The sequence below is a fragment of the Vicia villosa genome, linkage group LG7 (assembly GCF_029867415.1).
Source record: "Vicia villosa cultivar HV-30 ecotype Madison, WI linkage group LG7, Vvil1.0, whole genome shotgun sequence".
NCBI classification, from domain to species: domain Eukaryota; kingdom Viridiplantae; phylum Streptophyta; class Magnoliopsida; order Fabales; family Fabaceae; genus Vicia; species Vicia villosa.
In genome coordinates, this window is record NC_081186.1 from 128,045,215 (window position 1) to 128,068,909 (window position 23,695).

At 33.9% G+C, this 23,695-nt stretch overlaps 1 protein-coding gene across 1 annotated transcript; it reads right to left on the reverse strand.

The window, feature by feature from the left end:
* Positions 1-13,543: 13,543 nt before the first annotated feature.
* LOC131616797 (chlorophyll(ide) b reductase NOL, chloroplastic-like) lies at positions 13,544-19,159 on the reverse strand. The gene is made up of 13 exons (XM_058888244.1): positions 18,833-19,159; positions 18,632-18,700; positions 18,458-18,519; positions 18,267-18,353; positions 17,851-17,918; positions 17,721-17,769; positions 17,554-17,639; positions 17,078-17,135; positions 16,372-16,422; positions 14,475-14,525; positions 14,364-14,405; positions 13,908-14,018; positions 13,544-13,740 (listed from the first exon to the last, which is right to left on the reverse strand). Exons 1-13 carry the CDS (start codon positions 19,095-19,097, stop codon positions 13,693-13,695), a joined length of 1,047 nt encoding a protein of 348 aa, XP_058744227.1. The 5' UTR covers positions 19,098-19,159; the 3' UTR covers positions 13,544-13,692.
* Between the last annotated feature and the right edge of the window lie 4,536 nt (positions 19,160-23,695).

The following is a 23,695-nucleotide window of genomic DNA, read 5'->3' on the forward strand; positions in this document are numbered from 1 at the left end:
CGCAACAAGAAACTTCTCCTCTCTTCTCCCTCTCATTACTCACTCACCTCGTATAAAACAACACCACCGTCCACTACCATCACTCACCCACAGTTAACCACCATCACTTTCCTTTTGTCATTCGTTCTAATAGATATGTTAGGGTTCTAAGTTTACTTCTAATATTTAGGTTAGGGTTCATAGTTTCGTTCTAATTTTTGTTCTAATTTTCGTTCTTCTTGTCTACAGGTAAAGGTAAAGATTTAGCTTAACATTTTCTAATATTTTTGTTTTAATTTTTGTTCTTGTCTACAGGTAAAGATCTAGATTTGTGTTTGTGAAGTTGTTATTTATTATTTTAAAGTTGGTTGGAGTGTGGAGTGGAAATAGGGAGTTGTGGGTTTTATTTATAGGTGTGTTTTGCTTTCTTCTTCACATAATTTGTTGGTTTTAAAATGCTCTCCAACTGTTTTTTTTTATTTCCAGGTTTATTGATTTAAATGATTGCTTTAAAGGATTGGGGAGATTTAAGAGGTAATTATTTTCATTTTTTATTATAGAATATTAATCAACAACATTATACCTTGTTGAAATTTGATTTAGAGTTTTTTTTATGAACTCTCCTTCTGTCAATAATACTGCAAAGTGTGCAAAGTGTTTAGTTGTGGAGGTAGATTTCTTAAAAATTATAATGTTTGAATAATTCATAGTGGATTTTGGTTTTTTTTACTAATTGAAATATTTCAGGGTTGCTGGTTATGTGGTGGTGAATTCACATCCTCTATTACCTTTGTAAGAATTGTTTTCATCAACCAATCATCCTTTTGTTAGTTTAGAAAAGATCATGATTCTAATGTACTTCTCTTTGCATAAATAAGAAGAGATCATGATACTTTTGTTCAGTAGTAGTATTTTGTTATTCAATTATTTTAATTTTTTATTTTCAAGCTCTAACTTGAACCAATATCAAGTGCTTGTAAATATTGGTGGCCATGAGTTTTAAATTGTTAGAAATATGAAGAACTAAATATATTCTTGTTGTTTATGGAAGCAGGAGGAGTGGTGACGGCCTAGATGGCATGCGGTGATCTGTGCAGGAAGATCGGATGCAGTGTATCGTGACAGGATAGGTTTATGAAACAAAGCTAATTAACTGTATTATACTTCTTCCTTTTCAGAGTCAGAGTGATGAAGGGAAATTGACGAAGGTGATATAAATCCAACATTGATAAAATACTTCAAATGTTTAGTTAATTTACATTTACAACTTATTTCATTTAGCTTTCAATCTCTATTGGCCATTGATATGTTTAAATTTGAAATTATTGATTTAGTTTTTAATTTGTTTTGTCTATTAATGTTTGAATTTGACATTATTATGTTAAATATTTGGCAAGATAATTTTTAAATAGATTGAACCAAAAAATTTCAGAGATGAGATTTTAAAATAACCTTAAATGTTATTGGGCTAAGCAATTAGATCAACCCAATAACCCGAAATAGTTATCCGAACTAAACCGCAACCCGTTTAAAACCAACCCGATAAAACCGAATTGAAATTTGGGCGGAATCGGACCATAGTTTTTCATCCACGGTTTCGGTTGGGTGGAGGTTTTGGGCCCGAAACCGCCCAACCCGGCCTATTGTCCACCCTTAGTCACAAAACAACAAAAATATGTCATTTTCTCCTTCCAATCAAATCAGCCTACTTTCTACCAACTTTAGTCTCTTCTCTCTTCCCTAGACTGCATGCGCCAACTTTTTGACATCTTTTACACTTCCCCATTCCTCCCGTTTAAAACCAACCCGATAAAACCGAATTGAAGCTTTTCACTGTTTCAACTTCTCTTCCTCTTAGTTGCTATACTCTTTTTCAATGTCTTCAAAATTATTCACATTCATTGATCTCATATTTCCTTTCTCTCTCAAAACAAAAAATATCTTCCAATGGACCGCCCTCCAACCAAACGACGAACCACCGTCTCTCGTCCCAAATCCTCCATGAAATCAAATCCTATCCGATGATTATCTCGTCATGCTGCTACATCCACTTACGATTCTCTTCCTTCAACCAATAACGAACCCATTTCCCAAAACCCTAACAACCTTATTCAAACTTCTAAACATTGCTCGTCTCACATATCAAATCAATCAAGTGAAGGAAATCCCCTCGTATCCGCCTCGTTTCAAGCTTATGACTCTCCTTCTGAAAATTTTGTTGATATGTTCATCAATGATCTGCTTATTTGTGAACTCTTTGATAACAAATGGCGTTATGTTCCTATCGTCACTAGAAAATCAATCAATCTTGATAGCTACAGTCACTGGGGTTACAATTTGAAAAATCTTGCTGATGAAACAGGTTGGGCAAACTTTCTCCAACTTTCAGATGTTTTTTACCCTAAACTTGGTAGGAGCTTTTATGCCACAATTGAACCTACTAGCACTGATACCAAACTAGTGTCAACTGTTAAAGGCTGTAAAATAACCCTAAACCCTTAAAATCTTTGCACTATTCTAAATGTCCCAAACGATGGTCTTCATCTGTTTTATGATGACTGGTTTGGTAACTACAATACTGATGTTGACTCTTTTAGATTCTCCATCACCAAAGACCCTTCAGAAAGATTTGTTTCAGCCAACCTTGAATTCTTAAGCCATATCATCTACAAGTTCTGTGTACACACCATTCTTTATAGGAAAGGTAGTATGGAAAGAGTCATTGAACAAGATATGTTTGTCATACATCATCTCTATAAGAGGATAACTCTCAATATTGGTTATCTGGTTCTAAACTACATCAAAAATGCCAGCCTCCGAGCAAGAAGCGCCCCCTATGGTATGCTTAATCGGTTTTCAAACACTTCAACATTCCTCTGGACAACGAACAACCTTTTGAAATCAATAAAATAGTGGATGCATCTAAATTTCGTCGCGTGAAAGTTTCATATTTAAAGCCTGAGTCTTCCCCCAAACCGAATCCCAAACCCAAACACAAGCACCTTGTTAAAACATATGCCCCATCAAAATCTATGAAAACAGGTCAAAACTCATCTAATTCTCCAAGTAGCTCAATTCCAAGTAGCCCAATTTCACTATCAGTTGCTCTCCCTGCATCAATTGACATAGCCTCTACACAAATCTCTCTAACTCCCTCACCTGAAACACATCCTACTGACCAACCCTTATCTCCACCACTTGAGGCAGAAATTAATCCCTCTATCACTGAAAGTTTAGAGGACATTAGTACAAACACCGGCTCGCCAATTATTGTTATCCTTGAAAATTTGACAAATGTTGCAAAGTCTCCTAACTCGGATGTTCCTAACCTTCAAGTGGTAAATATTTTTGCTTCTGAATTTCTTCTTCAAAACTCTGAGTACAACTTACAAACTTCTGAGCCTAACTAAGACCCTTATAACACCACACCTACTTCACCTCACACTCCTACCTCTCCTATACTCCCCAAAAATCAATTATCCTCTTTAATCTCTATGCTTGAAACCAAACTTCTCACCCCACCATCCTCAGCGGTTCAAAACATCACCATTAGCTCCCCAAATGTCACTTAAACTTCTCCAACTATCTCAACTAATCCTGAAAAATACTGCATCACCATTACTCTCCCCTGATTCTTACAAAGAACCATTTCCATCAAGGATCAATCTATCCACCATTCAAGAAACAAATTCTGATGACCTCCACCAATAATTGGATAAATTACTTTTCAACCATGAAAATCAATCTTCTAGACAATAGTTTGGTATTACTAATACAATTGTTGCTTCTTCCATACCATCCTCTGATCCATATGCCATACTTGTATCATCTCCCATCTTCTCCTCTCCAAAGGATAAAGAAAATAATTTTGATGTAAACACTCTACTTGCTCCCAAATATGATTCATCCCCTCCTCGCAACACCACCAACAATTCTAACACTTTGCTCCCTGATCCTGCTAGAATCACATATCTAACATCATCATTCTTTAGGGATCTCCCAAGCATTGGTACACGACCTCCTATTCATCCTCGTACTACCACCTCTTTTGACATCCACATGATGACATCCATCTTCGGTCCATTACCGCACTACAAAAACATCAGATGGCTTCTGACAAATTCTGGGCCAACTACATCACTGAATAAGTTGTCCTAGGTTTCCAAGAATGCTTCCTCTAGATATTACCAGATGCAGTTTCCTCTTCTCCCTCTCTCCTCTGAAGCCACTTTAGACGATGAGACTCCTAACAATTAGCTTAGCATCTCTTGTTTGCTTTCCTTTTTTCCCCCTTCTTTTTGCTTGTTGACAGATGCTATGTCAACAGATGCAGGGAGAGAAACTGATAGTGGAATTGGGCTACTTGGAATTGAGCTAATTGGAGAATTAGATTAGTTTTGACTTGTTTTCAGATATTTGGATGGGGCATATATTTTAACGAGACGCTTGCGTTTGGGTTTGGAATTTCAACAAGACTCGGGTCTCAGAGATGGAATTTTCATGCGACGAAGATTAGATGCATCCACTATTTTATTGATTTCAAAATGTTGTTCATTGTCCAGAGAAATGTTGAAGTGTTTGAAGACCTTAGTGAGAAGCATATCATAGAGGGTGTTGCACCCCAATTTTTTACCACTGAGATCTCACCATATCTTAAATATTAGGATCGTCATTGTCATTATAACCATCATGCATTTATCATTTGCTAACCAAAATACAAAAAAAAAATTATTGTTTGTTGCTCGTGTCTCAAGACAGGAGACTGATCAAGAAGAAATTGAGCAAGTTAGGGTTTTGAGACCCACAAGGAAATTAAACATCCTTCTATGATTCAAAGGACTCTCTAATCAATACCAAGGTCCAAGGATGGGTCAATGCAAGATCAATCACCTTCAAGATCATCAGAAGCTCAAATTAGGGTTTTTGACCTAATTTCACTAGAGGGTTGACTTTTAATCAGGAGATGGTTCAAGGCTCAAAATATGATTCAAGGGCATCAAAATCAACATTATAGTCCATCCATATCATTTATTTGAAGAGGAGAGCTTGATTCATTTGGAAATCACAAAACTGCATTCATTTGGAAAAAGTCAACTGTGCAAGTCAACCTTTGACTTTTGAGAAAAATAGTCAACTATGGACTTTTAAGGATCCTAATCATCATCATATGGATATTAAAGAAATTTGATCAAAGAAAATTCAAAGAATTCATCAAGAATCAAAAAGTCAACAAAAAGTCAAATTCGGGTTTTTAAGTATATTTTGACCTAATTCATGGATCTCCAAATTTTGCTTACACACTCAAAAATCTCCCAACATGAAAGTTGTAGATCTTGGAAAAACAAACAACTTATCACATTGGAACTTTTTGCAAAAAATTATTATTTTGAGAGATATGGAATTAAGAAGATAATTTTCAAAAGACTTTTAGAAATTTTCAAGTGTTTTACTTGGATTTTTTCTTAACTTTATTACCATTTTTCTCAATGATCCAAAAAGAGTTTGAGGAAACTTTTAACTAGTGAATTGAAGTATGTAGCAAGGGATTTCCAAAGAGCTAAGTAGCATGAAAATCCATGGCTTGATCAAAGAGATATGAATTTGTCAACAGGGCACCGTGAACACTTGAAATGGAGCATTTTCATGAAGAACATAAAGAACAAAGTCCAAAATTCATCCAAATCTGTAGGAATCTCTCAAGTACAACCATTCTTTTGAGCTATGGACCAAGTGTTTTATGCATTGTCCAAGTTTCATGCATTTATGAACTAAAGTCTCCACTTCCATTTTGGAAAAGCTAGCTTTATGCACAAAGTCCACTCCTTGAGCCACTACAATGTCTCATCTGCATCAAAAGCAAATTGAACACCACAAGCAAGTTCTCTAAACTCAGAATAAAGTCATGGAAGCATGCTTGAACTTGTACCTTGCCATTGGAACTCCAATTTTCTCATTTCTTCACAAACAAGCAAAGAAGTACAAAGTCACATGGGAGCTTCAAAACTCTAAACTTTTTCCTCCCACAAACCCTAATTCTTGCCTATAAATAGAGAGTATCACTCCCTTGATCAATTACACCAGAATTCTCCAAGTCACCTATCACTTGAAATTCTCATTTTTCTCATCTTTGCATTTTCATAGTGATTTTGAGTTCCATAAGTTTTGGGTGTCAACCAACACTTTGAACAACTTCTAAATACCATTTGGAAGCTGTCTAATCCTTCCTTAACCTCTCAAAGGTCCCTTAACCAAAATTCACCATTTTCACTTTATTAAAGCTTTCTTTAAGCTCTTAACCTACCAAAATCCAAACCAAACATTTCTCAACCAAACAAACACTTCAAATAGCTTCTATTAATCATATAGGAACTGTCCATAACCATCAAACACTTGCCAAACACATAAAACCAGAAAACACCTTTCAAAAACTCCATTAAAGCACCTTGTGAACCAAAGTTGTGATTTTCATTTTTACTCGTGCATTTTGAGGCCTTTTGTTCAAATACCTTCTATATTGTATATAGAAGCTATTCAGATACTTAACATTGATCTGTATTACCTAGAACTATATATTCTAGCCATAACTTTTTCTTGTTGTAGGTGAATTCGTGTTTGAAGAAGGAGGAGTGTTCAAACCAATTTAGCTGCCCGGAAAGCATCCTTAGGGATCATTGAAGCTATTTATATCAAAAGAAATATGTAACACCTCCAGGAACGAGTTAGAACTCCATTTTCAGAGGTACATAACTCAAACTTTAGCATATCTGTTTAGGCATCTTTCTGATTGAAACTTGTTACCATTCTACTTGAAATCATGTAGGGATTAAAAGCCCTAAGGTTTTGGGGCTTGATTGTGTGTTGACAGAATTTAATTGGAAATTTAAATTTTAGGGTTCATATGGTTTTCTCTAAAATTCATGATTTAGAATGTGTTTTAATTGTTGTTAATATCATGGTTGAACTCGTGATAAAATTCTAAGCATTTTAGCAGTTTACTTTTCTGAAATTGATTGAGTTTTGAGAAAGTTCAAAAATCCAGCCATGGTGTTTTGTTGTTGTTCACGCGGAGAAGATGAAGTTGGTGGAGGGAAATTTGAATCTTTGAAACCAAGTTTATTTTATGTTTAGTGGAATCCATTGCTTAAAGACTTCATCATAATAGCACAATTGGATACACACTTGCCTCTTAAAGCCCTCATGACCCCTTAGGTCTGTGGTTCAAATCCCCCTCGCCCCCAGACCTTTTGTTTTATTTTTTTTCACAATTTTCACTCTTTGATAAGTGTTATGTTGGATTGAATGAGCTCTATGACCAGATGCGCGCGCTTGGCCTAGTGGCTAGTGTTTTATGCTGCAATAGAGAGGGCCTGAGTTCAAACCTTGGCTCCCACAAAACCTTATTTTTATCACTATTTCATTTTAGTTTTTTTTATTAAACTTCAAAATTCATAAAAAATAGTAGATTTAATATTTTTTTATCCTTTCTTTTTTGTGTGATTTATTTATTTCATGTATTTTCATACCATGTTAAAAAATCCCAAAAAATATTTATTATTTCTTTATTTAAAAATTAATTAAAAACAAGTCTTTTATGTTAAGAAAATCAACTAAAAATTATTTTGTTTTGATTATTTATTTCATATAACTTTGTGAATGTTTTTGTACATATTTGTTTAGGGTTAAAATGGGGTGTCTTTGACTTTTTCATGTGCCCTTAGACCATTTCTCTTAAAGAAATTGGTATTTAATAATTAAAATTAATTAGGTTTAGGTGTTTATGTTTAACCCTAATTTGAAAAGAACCTAGGTTTAAAACCCTAACCCAAAAACATGTTGATCTTTTGTTTATCCATGATTAATTAAGTTTGTTATCTTGTACATACTTATTGATTTTAATCCATGTTTTGTACTTAATTGTTATTTTAATCATTATTTTGTTAATTCCTCTTATGTATTGTTTATCTAACCCCGTGTTTATTTATCATATCAATCATTCATCATTCATACAGGAGTTTGAATCCATGGGTTTAGATACATCTATCTCTCTTGCTTATTGATTATCATACTCACTTGTTTGTTCTTGTGCCACATGATATCACACACACACACTTGAGGTGTTTATTGTTAATTGCTTGAGTTTGTTAGTTTTGTCCAAAAGGATGAGAATGATATTGACTAAATTGTCAAAGGTACTCAAACTCTTTTCCAATCTCTTTTACTTTTGTGTTAAGTATTTTAAAGCTTTTCACTTGTTTATGGTTTTGTATTGTTAAAGCTTAACCAAAACCCTTTGTTTTTTAAACCTTGGCACTAAGAGTAGAATTATTCCCGGTGAAACTATTCTTAGTCCATTGACCTTTGTATTGTTAAAGTTAGGTCTTTTGTTTTAAAACCTTGGTGGTGAAACTCCTCCTAACCCGTTGACCTTGTATTTTAAAGCTTGGTCCCTTTTTGTTTAATATTGTTTAGTATTTTAAAACTTAACCTTTTAAATTTATTAGGTATTTTAAAGCCTAATCCCCTTTAAATTTGTTAAGTATTTTAAAGCTTAACCCTCTTTTAAAAACTTGTGAGTATTTTAAAGCTCACACACCAAAAAGATTTTGGCCACTTCGGCCCCCTTTTTTTCCTTTTAAGAGGAACTACAGAAGCTCTGACTTCCCTATTGCACTTAAGGGGTATGTAGGTCTAAGATGCGATATCTTATCGAGCTCACTTTCATAAACTTCCCTTCTCATCCCCACCCTCTATTTCAAACAAGTTTTTCACATAGGATTTTCAAAAAAAAAGGCTATGTATAAACAAAAGACAATAACACAAAACAAAGAGGTTCCCATGGAGTACCATGAATATGAGGGGTGCTTAAAATCTTCCCCTTGTATAATAAACCCTCCGTAGCCAGAACTCTGATAAGTTTATTAGTTTTCATTTTAAAAACATCTGTGGGTTTTATTTGCTCTTTCACCCATTCCTTTTTGGAAACAATAAAGCACGGTGGCGGCTCTGTTTAAAATGAGCTAAGTCTTCTCATGACTCTAGTCTCACCAATTTCACCGCTACAAAGGGCGCTTCTTGCTCGGAGGTTGGCATGTTTGACAAGCAATATTGAGAGGTATCCTCTTATACCAATTGATGAAAAAAGGAAAGACACAACAAGGGGATTGGATTGTGCCCCTTTTAAAATTTGTTTATAAATTAAAAGTTCACTAAAAGTAGGATGTATGATAAAGAAATAAACTAATAGTTTGTGTCAAATAAGGATTTTTAGTATATGAGATTAAATATAATAGTGAATAATATAAGTAAAAGACAATAATAGAATAGCACAATAACTTATCCTGGTTCACCAACTTGATTAGTTCAGTCCTCACACCTTGTGAGATTTTCCTTTTATTGGTTCTTCTTGTGACAACTCTTTCTCCTATGTATTCTTAGTCTCACCAGACTTACACTTCTGAATGTTATAGCTTACAGACAGCTTACAAGATAATTGGTTTTGTATATCTTTGTTGTGATATACAATATGGTCTCAGAATGTTTACAATATGTTTCTAGATACTCTCTATCTGCCAGTGAGTATATGAACTGAGTTTTGGAATCACAATATGATAACTCTAAGATTTAAGTGATCACTATTTGGTAGTGAGTATTGGAAGTGATTTCTAACGTGAATGATATTCTTGGCTTTTGGATTTTTACTTATCTCGTTATGCTCAAATGTGTTATGGATACAAAGTGTGTAACTTCTATTTATAGAGAGAAAAGACTTTGTGGCATATCTTTATCATAAAGAAGATTGACATATACCAAAATGACCTTGAGAATATAAGTGACAAGTTCTGAGAATTACTTAGGATATGCTGAGAGTAACGCTTGTCTTATTCTGGAAAGACAGAGTCTAATGCTTGACAGATTCTGAGAAGTACTCCTGGTAGCTCTGAGAGAAACTCTTGACTTATTTTTGACAGATGCTGAGAATTACTTTTGGAAGTTCTTAGGTTAACTCTTATTTTCTAAGTCTGATGCTGATGCTGAGAAGTACTTTGGAAATTCTGAGAGTAACTCTTGTCTTATTCTTGAGAATGCAACTACTTGTTCTTGAAGGACTAAGTCTTATACTCAAGGACCAGTCTTATGCTCGTATTAAATCTTTGTTTGATAGAGACCATGTTATATATGTAATATTAAGATTAATTTAATGATGAGATACTTAGAGTTTTTATAATAAAATATTTTGTAATATTCAAAACACTAAAAGAATATGTCTAAAAGATCTTAATATCTGATCTATTGGAACCAGGGGAGTTACCCATAACAGTCCACAATGAGGATATTTGATCTTTATCAAGTCTCAGACTCAAGGGGGAGTTTTTCATTCAAAGGATAAGTATTTATTACCCTCTATTCTAAAATTCTTTCTCTGATTATTTACAAAATTGTGTCATCAAAATACATAGTTTTGTCATCATCGAAAAGGGGGAGATTGTTAGAACAAGATTTGGTTCTCAAATATATGTCTAAGTTTTGATGATAACAATGAGTATGTTTGCATGAACAATTTTGATACTCTAATGTTTGTTGCTTTGAGCTTTTAACAAACAGGTTTTGAATCTGATGAAAGGCGTGGACAATACATCAAAAGATACCAAGTTCCGCATCTGCGCTACACAAGTTCTGATGAACAGGAAAAAAACGCTTCAGAAGCCTCTGAAGTTGTCATTCTGAAACGAAGTCTGAAGAAACCAATATTAAGACCAAGTGTTGAAAGACTCTGAAGACTTGAAGCTCTGAAGATTCATGTTTTTGAAGACAAAGGGTACTGAAGACTAAGTGTTGAGGACTCTGAAGACGTGGTTTTGAAGACTCTGAAGACTTGAAGTTCTGAAGACCCAAAAGCTTATTTTCTTTCTTCCAACTCATATTGTCAGCCTCTGAAGTTCAAGAAGAATATAAGATAACGTTGTGTAGTACAAGGTACAGACGAATGTTTCGTTCCACTACTGTGAGAAGACGGACGTTGCGTACTATCTTGTCTCCTACTACGTTCAAGCCGCTAAACTTCTGGAAATTCCATAACTGCCCTTCAACGGATATATTATTATATTGGCTATATAAAGGGCTTCAAGACTCGGAAAGCTAATAATTCACAATCATATCCATTCTTGAAAGATTATTCATAGCTTTGTTCTCTTAAAGTCTGGAATCTGAAATATTATTCATAGCTTTGTTGTTTGATTGTTCCTCAAGAGACCTGTTGGTTAGAATTCTTGGGAAGTTTAGGACTAGTATGTCTTAAAGGTTGTTAGTCACTTGTGGGTAGCTTGTGCATTGTTGTTAGTCCATTGCGGGTAGCTTGTGCATTGTTGTTAGTCACTTGCGAGTAGCTTGTGCATTGTTGTTAGTCACTTGCGGGTAGCTTGTGCATTGTTGTTAGTCACTTGCGGGTAGCTTGTGCATTGTTGTTAGTCACTTGTGGGTAGCTTATGCATTGTATTGTTAGTCACTTACAGGTAGCTTGTGTAGTGTTAGTCATCGACAGTTAGCCCAAGCAATTGTAATCAGTTTGGTTATAGTGGATTAAGACCTCGATTGAGAGAGGCGAAATCACCTTGGCGGGTGGACTAGACTAGCTTGAGGGTTTCTCAAGTGAACTAGTATAAACATACATTGTTCTTTCCTTCTTGCACTTTATAATTAGTATCAAGAGTAAAGAGTTTGTTCTTCAAAAAGGGGAGTTGTTTTTTATCAAAGTTTTGTTTGTTAAAAACCCTATTCAAACCCTAAATTTATAGTGTTTTTCACACCTTCAGCGAGGAGGCTCTGATTGAGGAGCTCGGGTTGATCGTGAGGAGGAGGCGAGGATCCGCGACGCGCACATGAGATTTTCCTTCTTGACACAAAAGTACGAGGTCGAGCTCCTTGCGACACAGCAGGCTGCTGGTGACCCAATAGAGGTGGAGATACACAGACACCGAGTGCTGAGATGTTACTTCCTATTTTTGTTAGGCACTCAGCTGTTTGTAGACATAAGCTTCTCGTACGCATATGTCGTTTACTTGAGGTACTTATCGAATACCGCACGTATCCATAAGTACAACTGGGAAGTGGCTACACTGGCGTACAACTACCAGACTCAGAGAGGGATACCTGTGGAAGGCAAGGACAGTGGCTGGCAGTTGTTCCCTCTTAGTGGTAACAATCTTATATCATTCTACTTTTTCTCAAAGTTGTTCATTATATATTTGTGATAGTGTTTGATCCCCGTATTTTTTTCAGGGTTGGATATTACAGCATTTACCCATGATTATTGGCTGGGGAGAGGTGCATGGCTACACTGAGGTCATGTCGCGTGCTAGTGCCTTCATCCCTATTAGATTGTACCAGATGTTGAATCCTTACAGACGATATCTTGACTGCATGGCTACATAGGACATCTGATACGACTGCTATGTTGCTCACCGTGAGACGGTTGCGTGGGATGACGTTGCCCTATATTCTGGATGGTTGGCTGCCAGTTTGACCATCACCGTTTGTTATCTTCCAGAGCGCGTCATGCGACAGTTCGGCTATTGTCTAACGATACTTCGTCACCCTTTCGTCTTCGCTCCTATCGTCATTAACCGTCAGCAGATAGATGAGGTCTTGGCAGACTTTGAGCATCACATGGTTCCTTACGAGGCTTGGGCGACCAGATCAGAAAGACTAAAGTTGCGCCAACAGGTACATCACTTGGTACTTCATGGTGTCACACTCATACATGATCCCCACTACAGCGGGATCACCACCCTGACCAGTCCATGAGAAGATCTTGCAGACTCATCAGTCTCAGTTGGACCACACTAATGATGTTCTTCCTCGTTGTCGTGAGATAGTTGACATGGCGCAGGCAAGCATTGCCGATGGTTTCTTCCTTGAGGGGTTTGATCACATGCGTATACTGGATGAGATTATTCAGGTGGCAGATGAGGCATTTTGTACCAACATCGTGCCAAGATAGGTAGGGTACTTGACGGTAGAGGCAGAGTAGCCAGCAAACGACGTGATTGACACAGAGGCAGGGCCAGAGGCAGGGGAAAGGATGAGGATGTTGTCTGGCACACAAAGTAGTGATGCTTGTGATTTTATTGATGTTTGTATTTTGATTACATTTATGTACTTCATTTTGATTATGTATTTGACACTATTTGGATGATTTATACGATGTATTCTTTTGGTGTAATATATTTCATTGTCTTTAAATTGCATTAATTTGATGTACTATAATTTGATGTTCCAGTTTTGTTAAAAATATTAGAGTTTAAGAGTGAAATGTAATTGATTTGAAAATATAACAAAAAGTTCTGTAGGTACACATTTACGAAACATTTTGTTTTTAACATGTTCCGTAGATACATCTACGGAAGATTCACTGAACTGAATTAATTTAAATTTTTCCCAACGTTCATTATGTTTTTAATGCTTCCGTAGATGTACCTACGGAAAAAACTAAATTTTATCCATAAAAAGTACTTCCGAATGTGTATCTACGAAATCAGGGGGCATAATTGAAATTTCGCCAGGTGCCTAAGAGTATCAAGGAGTGCATTAAGATATTCTCTAATATCAATAGTATATATGGTGATTTCAGATTTATCAAAAGGAGAAAAATAAAAGAGAAAGCCATAAAGGGGCTGACAAGAATTGAACATGGCATGGCACCTATGTATATGCTGCTCAATCTTCAATGATGTACCGGTTCCTCCTTGCCCCAAATGCAAATCTCTGTAAGGTAAACAGAAAAGAAGGCGTTGAGTTCGGAACATGATAGATTATGTTATGGTCCCTAGTTCCATGATAAAAGAAAATTTATGACATGTGCATGAATGAACTAATGCAATGATGCATACAAGTACGAGATTTAAACTATTGAAAATTAGGATTTTCTTAACTGAAAATATCTGTGAATAGGCTTTCAAACCCGTGAGGAACCGGATGTATGTCGGCTTCATTGATCTGTTGGTAGGGATAGATCTAATGTTTGGAACTAGGTATTCTGCAACCTGAGAATCACCATAGATATGTTAGAAATGTAATGATGTTCCTTCACTTAACAGGTTAAGCTTTTGGAAGAGTTGAATCATGTGAGTAATTGTGAAGAATTTAACTTCAAATATTCTACAGATCAATAGTCTATATTGTTTTCCGCTTGAGTTTACTTTCACGAAGTTATTCATAAAAGCTACATACATATCTATGAAACATGAATGGACAAAATCACTTGCTATGATTGTCGGGTGATCAAAATGATTTAATAGAACGCATTAGGATACAATGTCAGCAAGTTTATCTTTCATAATTCATTGCTATGAAATGTCAAAATATTATAATATACATGAAAATCTTACCACTTCGGCTGGTTCAGCTAAGACATTAATAAAAAATTTAGCCTGCAAAGAAGAAAGAAGTCAGTCAGTTTAAAGAACTAAGTGGAAACTGTAAGATAGCTGCATATTTACCTGTTTCGTATTGGCGCCAGACATGAGAAGATCAGTTGTTACCATTCCTGGCTGCAACACCAAAAAGAAGGGGGTAAAAAGAGAAAAACATGTCCTAACAATTGAGATGAAATGAGAGAGCATCAACCATCAAAGCTTTACTGGAATTCCATCCTGATGTCTTTTCTTAAAACGTGACAAGATGAAAATACTTGAACAAACTAAAACCACCAATAAATAAATAAGAAAGCCATGCAAATACAAGGTTTAAGAAATTATTTTTTTCTGGCAATGGATTGCAGTTAGACGCATTTGGTTTTGATGATTTTGCACATTTTTAAGCTTAAACAAAGATCTAATACCATAATTCTCTTTAATACAGTGAGCCTGTGTTTTTTCAAGAGTTTCTCCTTCTAAGAATTATATCAATCAAGCTTGTGGTCAAAAGGTAATTTTGTTCCTCTAGATTCCTTTCTGCTTCTTTAACATTGCATCTATTGAACTATTCAGGATATCAAATTCATGTGCATTTCCCCACATGATCTGCATACAAAATTAGTCTGTGAGGTGAAGAATCCCTCTTATAAATACACACTCACGCCTAGGATTGAACATTTGGAGCATGATCTGTGTGTCTTGGTGGCAATGACCTTATAGCACGTGGCCAAATGAATCTTAGATAGGCTCTCCTATCATCTTAGTTTGTTGAGCCTAACTCAATCCCACTAATAAACACATTTTAGATCATATCTCATCTAATGTGGGACTTTTAACAACTCGCAAGTATGATTTGCTCTTTTGAATTTTGAATTAGATCCTCAAAACCATTGTATTGTTCAAGGGATGAAAAATATGTAATAGGGTTGGCACAAAATAGTATAAAGGGCAACCTAGATATAATTTAAATAAGTTTCCTATAGACCAGTAAATAATACCCTTTTGATTATTTTAAATTAGCATATAATAGAGTAATGGACTCGGATTATGTCACTAAATAATCCAAATATTTCAGTGTTTTTTTGTAGACAGACTACCTTTCTATGGATAAGGATCTAGAAGAACAACAGCAATGTTTTCACTACATCAGTACTTAATTTGCTAGTGTTACTTCCTCCATAATGAGGTATGTACTTAAGAGGGTACAGTAATTATGCTTTTGTTGATGACATATCAACGATTGAGATTTCAACAACTTCATATTTGTTATATATATGTGTGTGTATGTATTTCATCATAGTATAAATCACAGGTTTCCCAATAACAACGAAACTCTGCACTTTATCTTGAAAAGTGCACTCCTGGTTTTACATGAATCAAATTGTAAATTGATATACTATTTTTTTTTTTATAACATTTGGGTCAGTTAGGTTTGAGAAAACATTTTTTGTTTTCACTATGCTTCTTATTTCCAAAGATTTTGGATCCTACCCAATGGTAAGAGCTTGACCTTGTAACCTCAAGGGACTGAGTTCAAAAGGCCCTTAAATTTTTTATGGATGGGGATAACATCATTATTTAACCTACTTGGACAAGCATGGTGGTTTTTATCATTGCTAAAGCTAACATAGTTTTATTTAAAGTTCTTTCTCTAACAAGCGCATTCGGAATGTATGTGGTAATAAGTATGCATGTTCATTACAAATCAAATTTAGCATATCCAAGCCAGTAACTCAGAAAATGTGGCTGTTAACGTGAAGGGGCTCATCAGTTCTAAGTTCTAACATAGTAATAAAGACTGAAATCATTCAGCACAACAAAAAGTGTCAAATTACTAATTCTTTGCAGCCAGATTTATTAAATTATCATACGAATAAATAAATAACTATAACAAAGCTTATATTATAGAAGACGGAAGTTTTAATATCCGTGCGGAAATGCCTATTATACTTTACCAAAGGATAAAGAAGTCAAAACATACCGAAAGATTGTGAACCATGATGTTTTTAACATCTTGCATCTGCAATTCGGCCTGTGAAATTCAAGAAGATTGTTTTAATAAATTTTACAAGATACTTAAATGTAGTATCCTGCCCACCAAATATCTCATTTCTGATACTTGAATGCAAAAAGTAAAATTATCTACTAATATAAAATTTGAGGAATAATGTAACTTACTATACTTTTAAAGATATTGTCAGGCATTACAGGTCATCTAAAAAGGCTGCCCGACACATAACTCAGTCCCAATTATTGTTTATTTTTTATTAACCATGTTATAGGTGCTATGGTTTTGCCAATGACTAATATCCGACAGAAAACCTAGATGGCCTTTAGTAGGGTCTGACATTGTTTAGTTTTAAGGGTTACTTAAGAATTATCTTATAAGCTCATTTCAGTCTGACCACCTAGAATTACATTTAGAGAATTACGATAAAGAAAGAAAAAAAGTAGCATCCTTTTAACATGATCAGGCTGATAATTGTGATGATGTCTTAGTTAATATCATAGGTAGGGGTCAAAGAACACAAGAATCAGTAAGGTCCATCACAGAATTAGCAAGGTGACTTGATTCACAAAAGATTTGTTGAGATCTCCCTAATTTCCCTGTTTCCTTTGTATACACAAACTTATGTAAATTAGGAAACGGCTGCGATTATTGAACATTTTACATCTAAAACATCAACCTGTAATGACTTTGTTAAATGAACCACGCTTCTCTTTGTTGCTCCATATGCAGCAAACCTAAGAAAAAGGGAAAAAAAATCAATAATTTTCCCCATGGCATGTACAAAGACTATAATATACAGTAGAATCTAAGGTTCATTTTTGGATTTTCATCTAAAAAATACCTTTCAGTTGACAACGCCCATAAAACACCAACTCTCAGGCTTTGCAAGTATTAGTAAAGAATATAAGCAATTATTAAACTTAAAAAAGAACTTAATCTATGACTTTAATCAAAATGGGTGTTAAATCAATTGGACCACAAAAGACCACAGCACGGTTAACCAAAGATCAACAAAAGATGATTCAGTATGGCATGTTTAATTTGGCTGCCAGTCCTAGAAGTAGTTAATAAACAGCAACAATCTAAAAGTGTAGCCAGGAAATTGCACCCAACCAACTGATTATGCAACAGTCCAATGATGTCAAAAAATACCTGGGAGTTGGTCTTCCATCTGAACCTGCTCCGTCAATATTGAAAATATGTCCTCCGCGAGGTTGGCCCACCATCATCTTTATTGCCTAAATAGAAACTAAACATCCATGCATAACAAAGTACCTACTTTATTTACAGTGTGCCTCTTACATGAGAATACATTTTACCTCTCGACAGCATATCATCAAGCCAAGTGTGTTTGTTGTAACCACCTCACTGCACACACGGAATTGGGAGTTAAAAGAAAAATAATACAAAAAAAATCACATTTAGGGTGAAAAGTTTATTGTGGCTCACATAAGATCCTCGTCCGATGCTTCAGCAAGTGGCTTGTAGCTATATGCATTTGATCCAGCATTATTGATCTGTACCATTTTCATAGGGCGAGAAAGAATGGAATTAGTATACTTCAACAAACACATTAAATTAAACGAGGGAGTTGAAACAAATGAAAAATTGGCATAGCTACAAGAAAAAGTCGAATAAGTATGAGGAATTGAAGGGAAAGGGAAGATGGAAGGGACATGCTTAATGCTGTCCGTAAGTGAAGATGATTGTGAATATAACTACGAAAATAAAATGACCAGAAATATTTTCAGAACATCAGCTTACATAGTTAATCAGACCATGACTTTAACAATGCTAGCAATATTTTTCTACCCATATATGCAAAATAAGAAACCGCAATGGAAAAAGAAACCAAACATTAATACCCAAATATCAATGTATTTCAGTTTTTCTTTGGCAAACGAAACTAATTTCTTCACATCCTCTCCATTTTTGACATCGCATGTAGTGCCCTGCAAGAAACATAATGTGAACATGGGAACACACAAGCTATCTATATATATTGATCATAGATTGGATTCAATTTCAACTAAGAAAGAAGTTCAAGAGGAGGTACCCACACATGCTGCTCTCCAAATTCTTCTCTCAAGCACTTGACAGCAGTCTCTACCCTTTCATCTTTAAAACAACGTGTTTACAATTACATTAACATATAAATATAAATAAATGTCGCCGTCAAGGAATGAACCCTGAACAAGCAGTTTACACTCATTTAACTCAACTACCGCACCTGATCTTGAACAAACTAAGACATTATCCCCTGCTTTCAGAAACTCTTTTGCCAAAGCAAACCCTATCCCTGAATCATATAGAGAAAACAATTCAAGTAAATTATTGAAATTAGGCGCAAAAGTAGAACAATTCGACCTAATAAATGAAAAATTAGGAAGTGAACTTGAGTTTTACTGAATGATGAGAGAATAATGCGAACCTTTGGTTGAGCCGGTAATCAAGACGTTGTAAGGGGGGAGCATGGGTTGTGTGTTGGTAGAAGAAGAAGCCGTTACGGAGAAAGATGGAGTTGGTTTAGTGAGAGAAAGAGAGAAGAGGGTTTTGTTGTTGGGAATAATTTGGCGGGAAGAAACGGTTGGGGAAGTGTGAGTGATGAATGTGTAAGAAGGAGTAGTATTGTTGAAATGGGTTAGACGTGTGAATGGAGAGAGGGAAAGTTGGGGAGAATGGGAAGTGAGAGCCATTGTGAGGGAATGAGAATGGGAGACTAGCTAAGCCAGAAATGATGCCGTATGCTTTTCCTGGATATTTTATCTTTTGCTTTAAAATTTTATTCTTACTTACTCAACAAACTTAAATTGGATTTAGATTTCATTAGGGGTGCTCAAAACCAAACCAACCCAATAGAAAACCGCAAACCAAACCAAATCAAACTGAAACCGCAAAAAATCGCATTTGGTTCGGATTAGTTTGGGTCATTTTTTAACAAAACCGCACGGTTCGGTTTGCGGTTTGTATTTTGTAAACCGAATCAAATCGAATCAAACCGCATTATGTTACAACCTAAATTTTACTTAACTCACATCCAACCCAAAATTAAACCTATTATACATTAGCCTTATTAATACGAACAATATTCTCATCCTTACACATATAATTTCAGTCCCGATCTTCTCAAATTTCTAATAACATTATTTCACCTTCTTTGCCACATACATCTTCCCTCTTCTTCTATAATCTTTACTCTCCTATATTCTTTCTTTTTCACCTTCTCATTTTTATGTAAATGTTCCGTATTTCAGTTTCATTTATATCGCACATCTTCTTCTCTAATCTCTCAACACTTTTTCTTTTTCTTTTTCACCTTCACTAATCTTTCGTCTCTTCTATTTTTTTGTTTCATTATAGTAATTTTATATTTTTTATGCTATTATTTTATGTTTAATATTCCACTTTTGTCTAATTTAATTTTTACATATTACATGGAAAATTGTTGTCAAAATATGACGAGTTTTGTTGTTATTTGTTAGTGTATGAATGTCTAAATATAAAATTATGTTGTCATATATATGTGTATGTATGGCTCAATAAAATATTTGTAAAAAACCGAACCAACCGAACCGAACCAAACCGCATTAGTTTGGTTTGGTTCGGATTTTTTTTAAAAGTCAACCGAACCAAACCAAACCGCACTATTTTTTCTCTTGCGGTTCGGATGATTTTTTTCGTCAAAACCGTTCAAACCGCACCGCGTGCACCCCTAGATTTCATACCTAAACTAGTACTAAGATGTCCGCACAGGTAAATTTATTTGATATGATATAAATTTTAAATATATATATATATATATATATATATATATATATATATATATATATATATATAAATTTAAAATGAGTTAACACATAAAATGAATAATAATAACAATATAAATTTAATTTTGATATATAAAAATTAAAATTTTGTATCTTAAATAAAGATAATTGTTAATTAAAATAAAATATGTATTTTGTTTGTAGTGACCCGTGAAAAAATAAAAAATTTGACATTTAAAATTAAGAGTTTTGTGTCTCAAATAAAGATAATTGTTAATTAAAAGAAAATATGTATTTTGCTAATAGTTGTCCGTGAGAAAAATAGAAATTTTGACATATAAGAGTTATATGTCTCAAATAAACACAATTGTTTATTTAAATAATAGATATTTTGTTGATAGTTGTCTGGGAGCAAAATAGAAATTTTAACATTTAAAAATAAGAATTTTATGTCTCAAATAAAGACAATTGTTAGTTAAAATAAAATAATTATTTTACTGATAATGATCCGTGAGAAAAATAGAAATTTTAACATTTTAAAATAATAATTATGTGTCTTAAATAAAGACAATTGTTAATTAAAATAAAATATGTATTTTGCTCATAGTGTGTGAGAAACATAGCATTTTTTGCATTTGAAAATAATTTTTTTAATAATTATAAAATAATTATATTTTCGGTTGAGTAAATTTTTATTTAATTTAATTAAATTTATTTAATTAATAAAATTAAATTTATTTAATTAATAAAATTAAATTTATGTATTTGTGCTTTGAAAATAAAAAGGGAAAGAGAACAAGTTAAAATAGAAGTGAAAAAGTGTATGAAAGAGAAATTGTGAGTGAAAGAGTGATAAGTGGAGGAAAAAGTGAAAGTTGAAAAAGTATCGAATAAAAATTTGACACTTGTAAGCATTTGGTTAAGTAAAGTGAATTAATTGAGAGATTATGTTTTTACTATTTTAACCTTTTGCAAGTGTTAAAAAAATTTAAGTAAAAAATATTATTGGTAGTTTATAGGCATGTTGTTTTAATGGATAGATACTTAATAGTTGACTACCAAAATATATGTGCGTGTAAAATACATGTGCGTGGAATAAATTTATTTAACACAATAGAGATTTTAGGTTTAAATGCAATTTCTACCTTTTAAATTTTTCAATTATTTAATTTTGATCCCCAAATTTTAATTATTTGATTTTGATTAAGTATGCCCTCTTTTATATTTGATAGTCCCCAGTAAAATATAGACTAAATTTCACTTATCTAACATTTAAAAAATGATGATAATAATAATAATATTCTGGACTGGGCCAAGATTCGGCTCAATCTACCTTCGGCCCACTTAACCTTGGAGGCCTAAACCATCCCTGGACCCGTAAGGAGCAAATAGTGCTCGTCTATTCTATGCCCGGCATAAGTGTTCCCTGCGGGCTATCCGATGCCCGGCATAAGGGCTCCCCGCGAGCATCCCCACCTAACGAGGACTTACCTCCTCTCCTAGATCCAAGCGTGTCGAGCGTGCTCCCTGCGAGCACCTTTTCTGCCGAGGACCTTTCTCCTCGCAACGTTCCTTCATATCCAACCCCCGAATAATACGGAGTCCACGTGGTCCCTAAAAGACCGCGTCTCCCTTGAACTTCGGAGTGGTTGACCAGGACGGAGAGCACTCACGCATCTCCGATATTTCCGCCTAGGAAACCTGGCAGTCTCCTAGTTGGGCCTGGAAATCCAGCCCAGTAGCGAGATCATGGCCCAGCGCTGGGGGCAATAAATACCCTCTTTCACTAGAGGGTCAGGTATTCATTCTCTTCTAACCTTTAGCTCGTACTTGCACTATGATTGCTCGTTTTCTTACTTTAGCATCGGAGTACCTTGCAGGTACACCCCCCTCCACTTCTCAAAGATCTAGTTCCGAAAAGGCCATGACGATCCGTCTGATCAGGTACGATCAAATAATAATAATAATAATAATAATAATAATAAAGTTGCTGATGGAATACAAATTTTTATTTTCTTCTTTTTTTTACCTTTATTTTTTAATTTTCTTCTCTATAATTATTTTTGTTATCTTTTTTTATTAGTTAAGCTTAGAACATAATACCTTGAAAATCTTAAATATTTCTTCAACATATGTGTAATGACAAAAAAAATTGATAACAAAAAGATAAACTATTAACTAATTAAAATAAAAGACTCTTTGGTCAAATTCCACATATGTCAAATAGCCAAAACAACAATAAAAAAGTCTAAGAAGTTGTGACAATAACAATTCACCATATGTGTTATGGTCAAAATCAACAATAAAAAATCTAAGAATAAAGATAAAGATTAAGTTTTGTTTGTTAAAGTTTGAGTGTCCATCGTATCTTAGTCTTTCTTCTCTTCCCTTTGTGTTAAACTAACTCTGGAATACTTAAGAGATTTTTGTGACTACATAAACAAACAAACAAACAATTATCATAATGATAACTATAACAATCATCATAACATAACATAACAAGAATTATACAAATTATCATAACAAAGTAGAAGATACAACCGATCAAACAGACAACACAAATTAAACACAATAAATAATATAATTACAATTCATACATGTACTAGTGTAAAATAAAATCTTTTTGGTTGCTGCTATTAAACCACATGCAACAAATAACATGTACACAAGATATCCCAGATTAATATGTTGAGTGAAATATTTAAGAATTCTAAGACGTTATATTAAAAGCTTAAATAATTAAAAAAGAAGAAAGATAGTAGAATTGTAGAGAAGAAAATTAGGAAACAAATTATAAAAAAAAGAAGAAGAAAATAAAGATCAATGCACATTTGTCACATTAGCCATTTTTTAAATGTCACATAAGCAAAATTTAGCCTACATGTCACTAGGGAGCTATCAAATGCAAAATAGGAGAAACTTTATGGGACAAAATCAAGCATTTGAAATTTAGGGGTCAAAATCAAACAATTGAGAAAAAGTCGATTTTTTGGAAACACAAAAAAGTCGAGTTTTTTTTAAATACGAAAAAATTGATTTTTTTCGGAAAAACGAATAAGAAGAAAAAGGGGTTTTCGGAAGAACGAAAAATCGGGTTTTTTAGAAATACAAAAAATCAAATTTTTTCAAAAAAGAAAAAATCGAATATTTCATAAACACGAAAAATGAAAAATCAAGTTTTCAAAAACACGAAAAAATCATGTTTTTTCAGAAGAAAAAAAAACAAAATGTCGAGTTTTTTAGGAAAAACAAAAAATCAAGTTTTTCATAATTATGAAAAATCAATTTTTTTTCATAAAATATGGAAAGTCGAGTTTTTTCGGAAACACGAAAAAATCGAGTTTTTACAAAAAAAAAATCAAGTTTTTGAAAACACAAAAAATCAAGTTTCTCAGAAATACAAAACAGTCGAGTTTTTTTTCGAAAAACGAAACAAAAATCAAGTTTTTTGAAAAAACGAGTTTTTCAAAAAATCGTGTTTTTCTGAAATATGATAAATCAAGTTTTTTTAGAAATACAAAAATCGA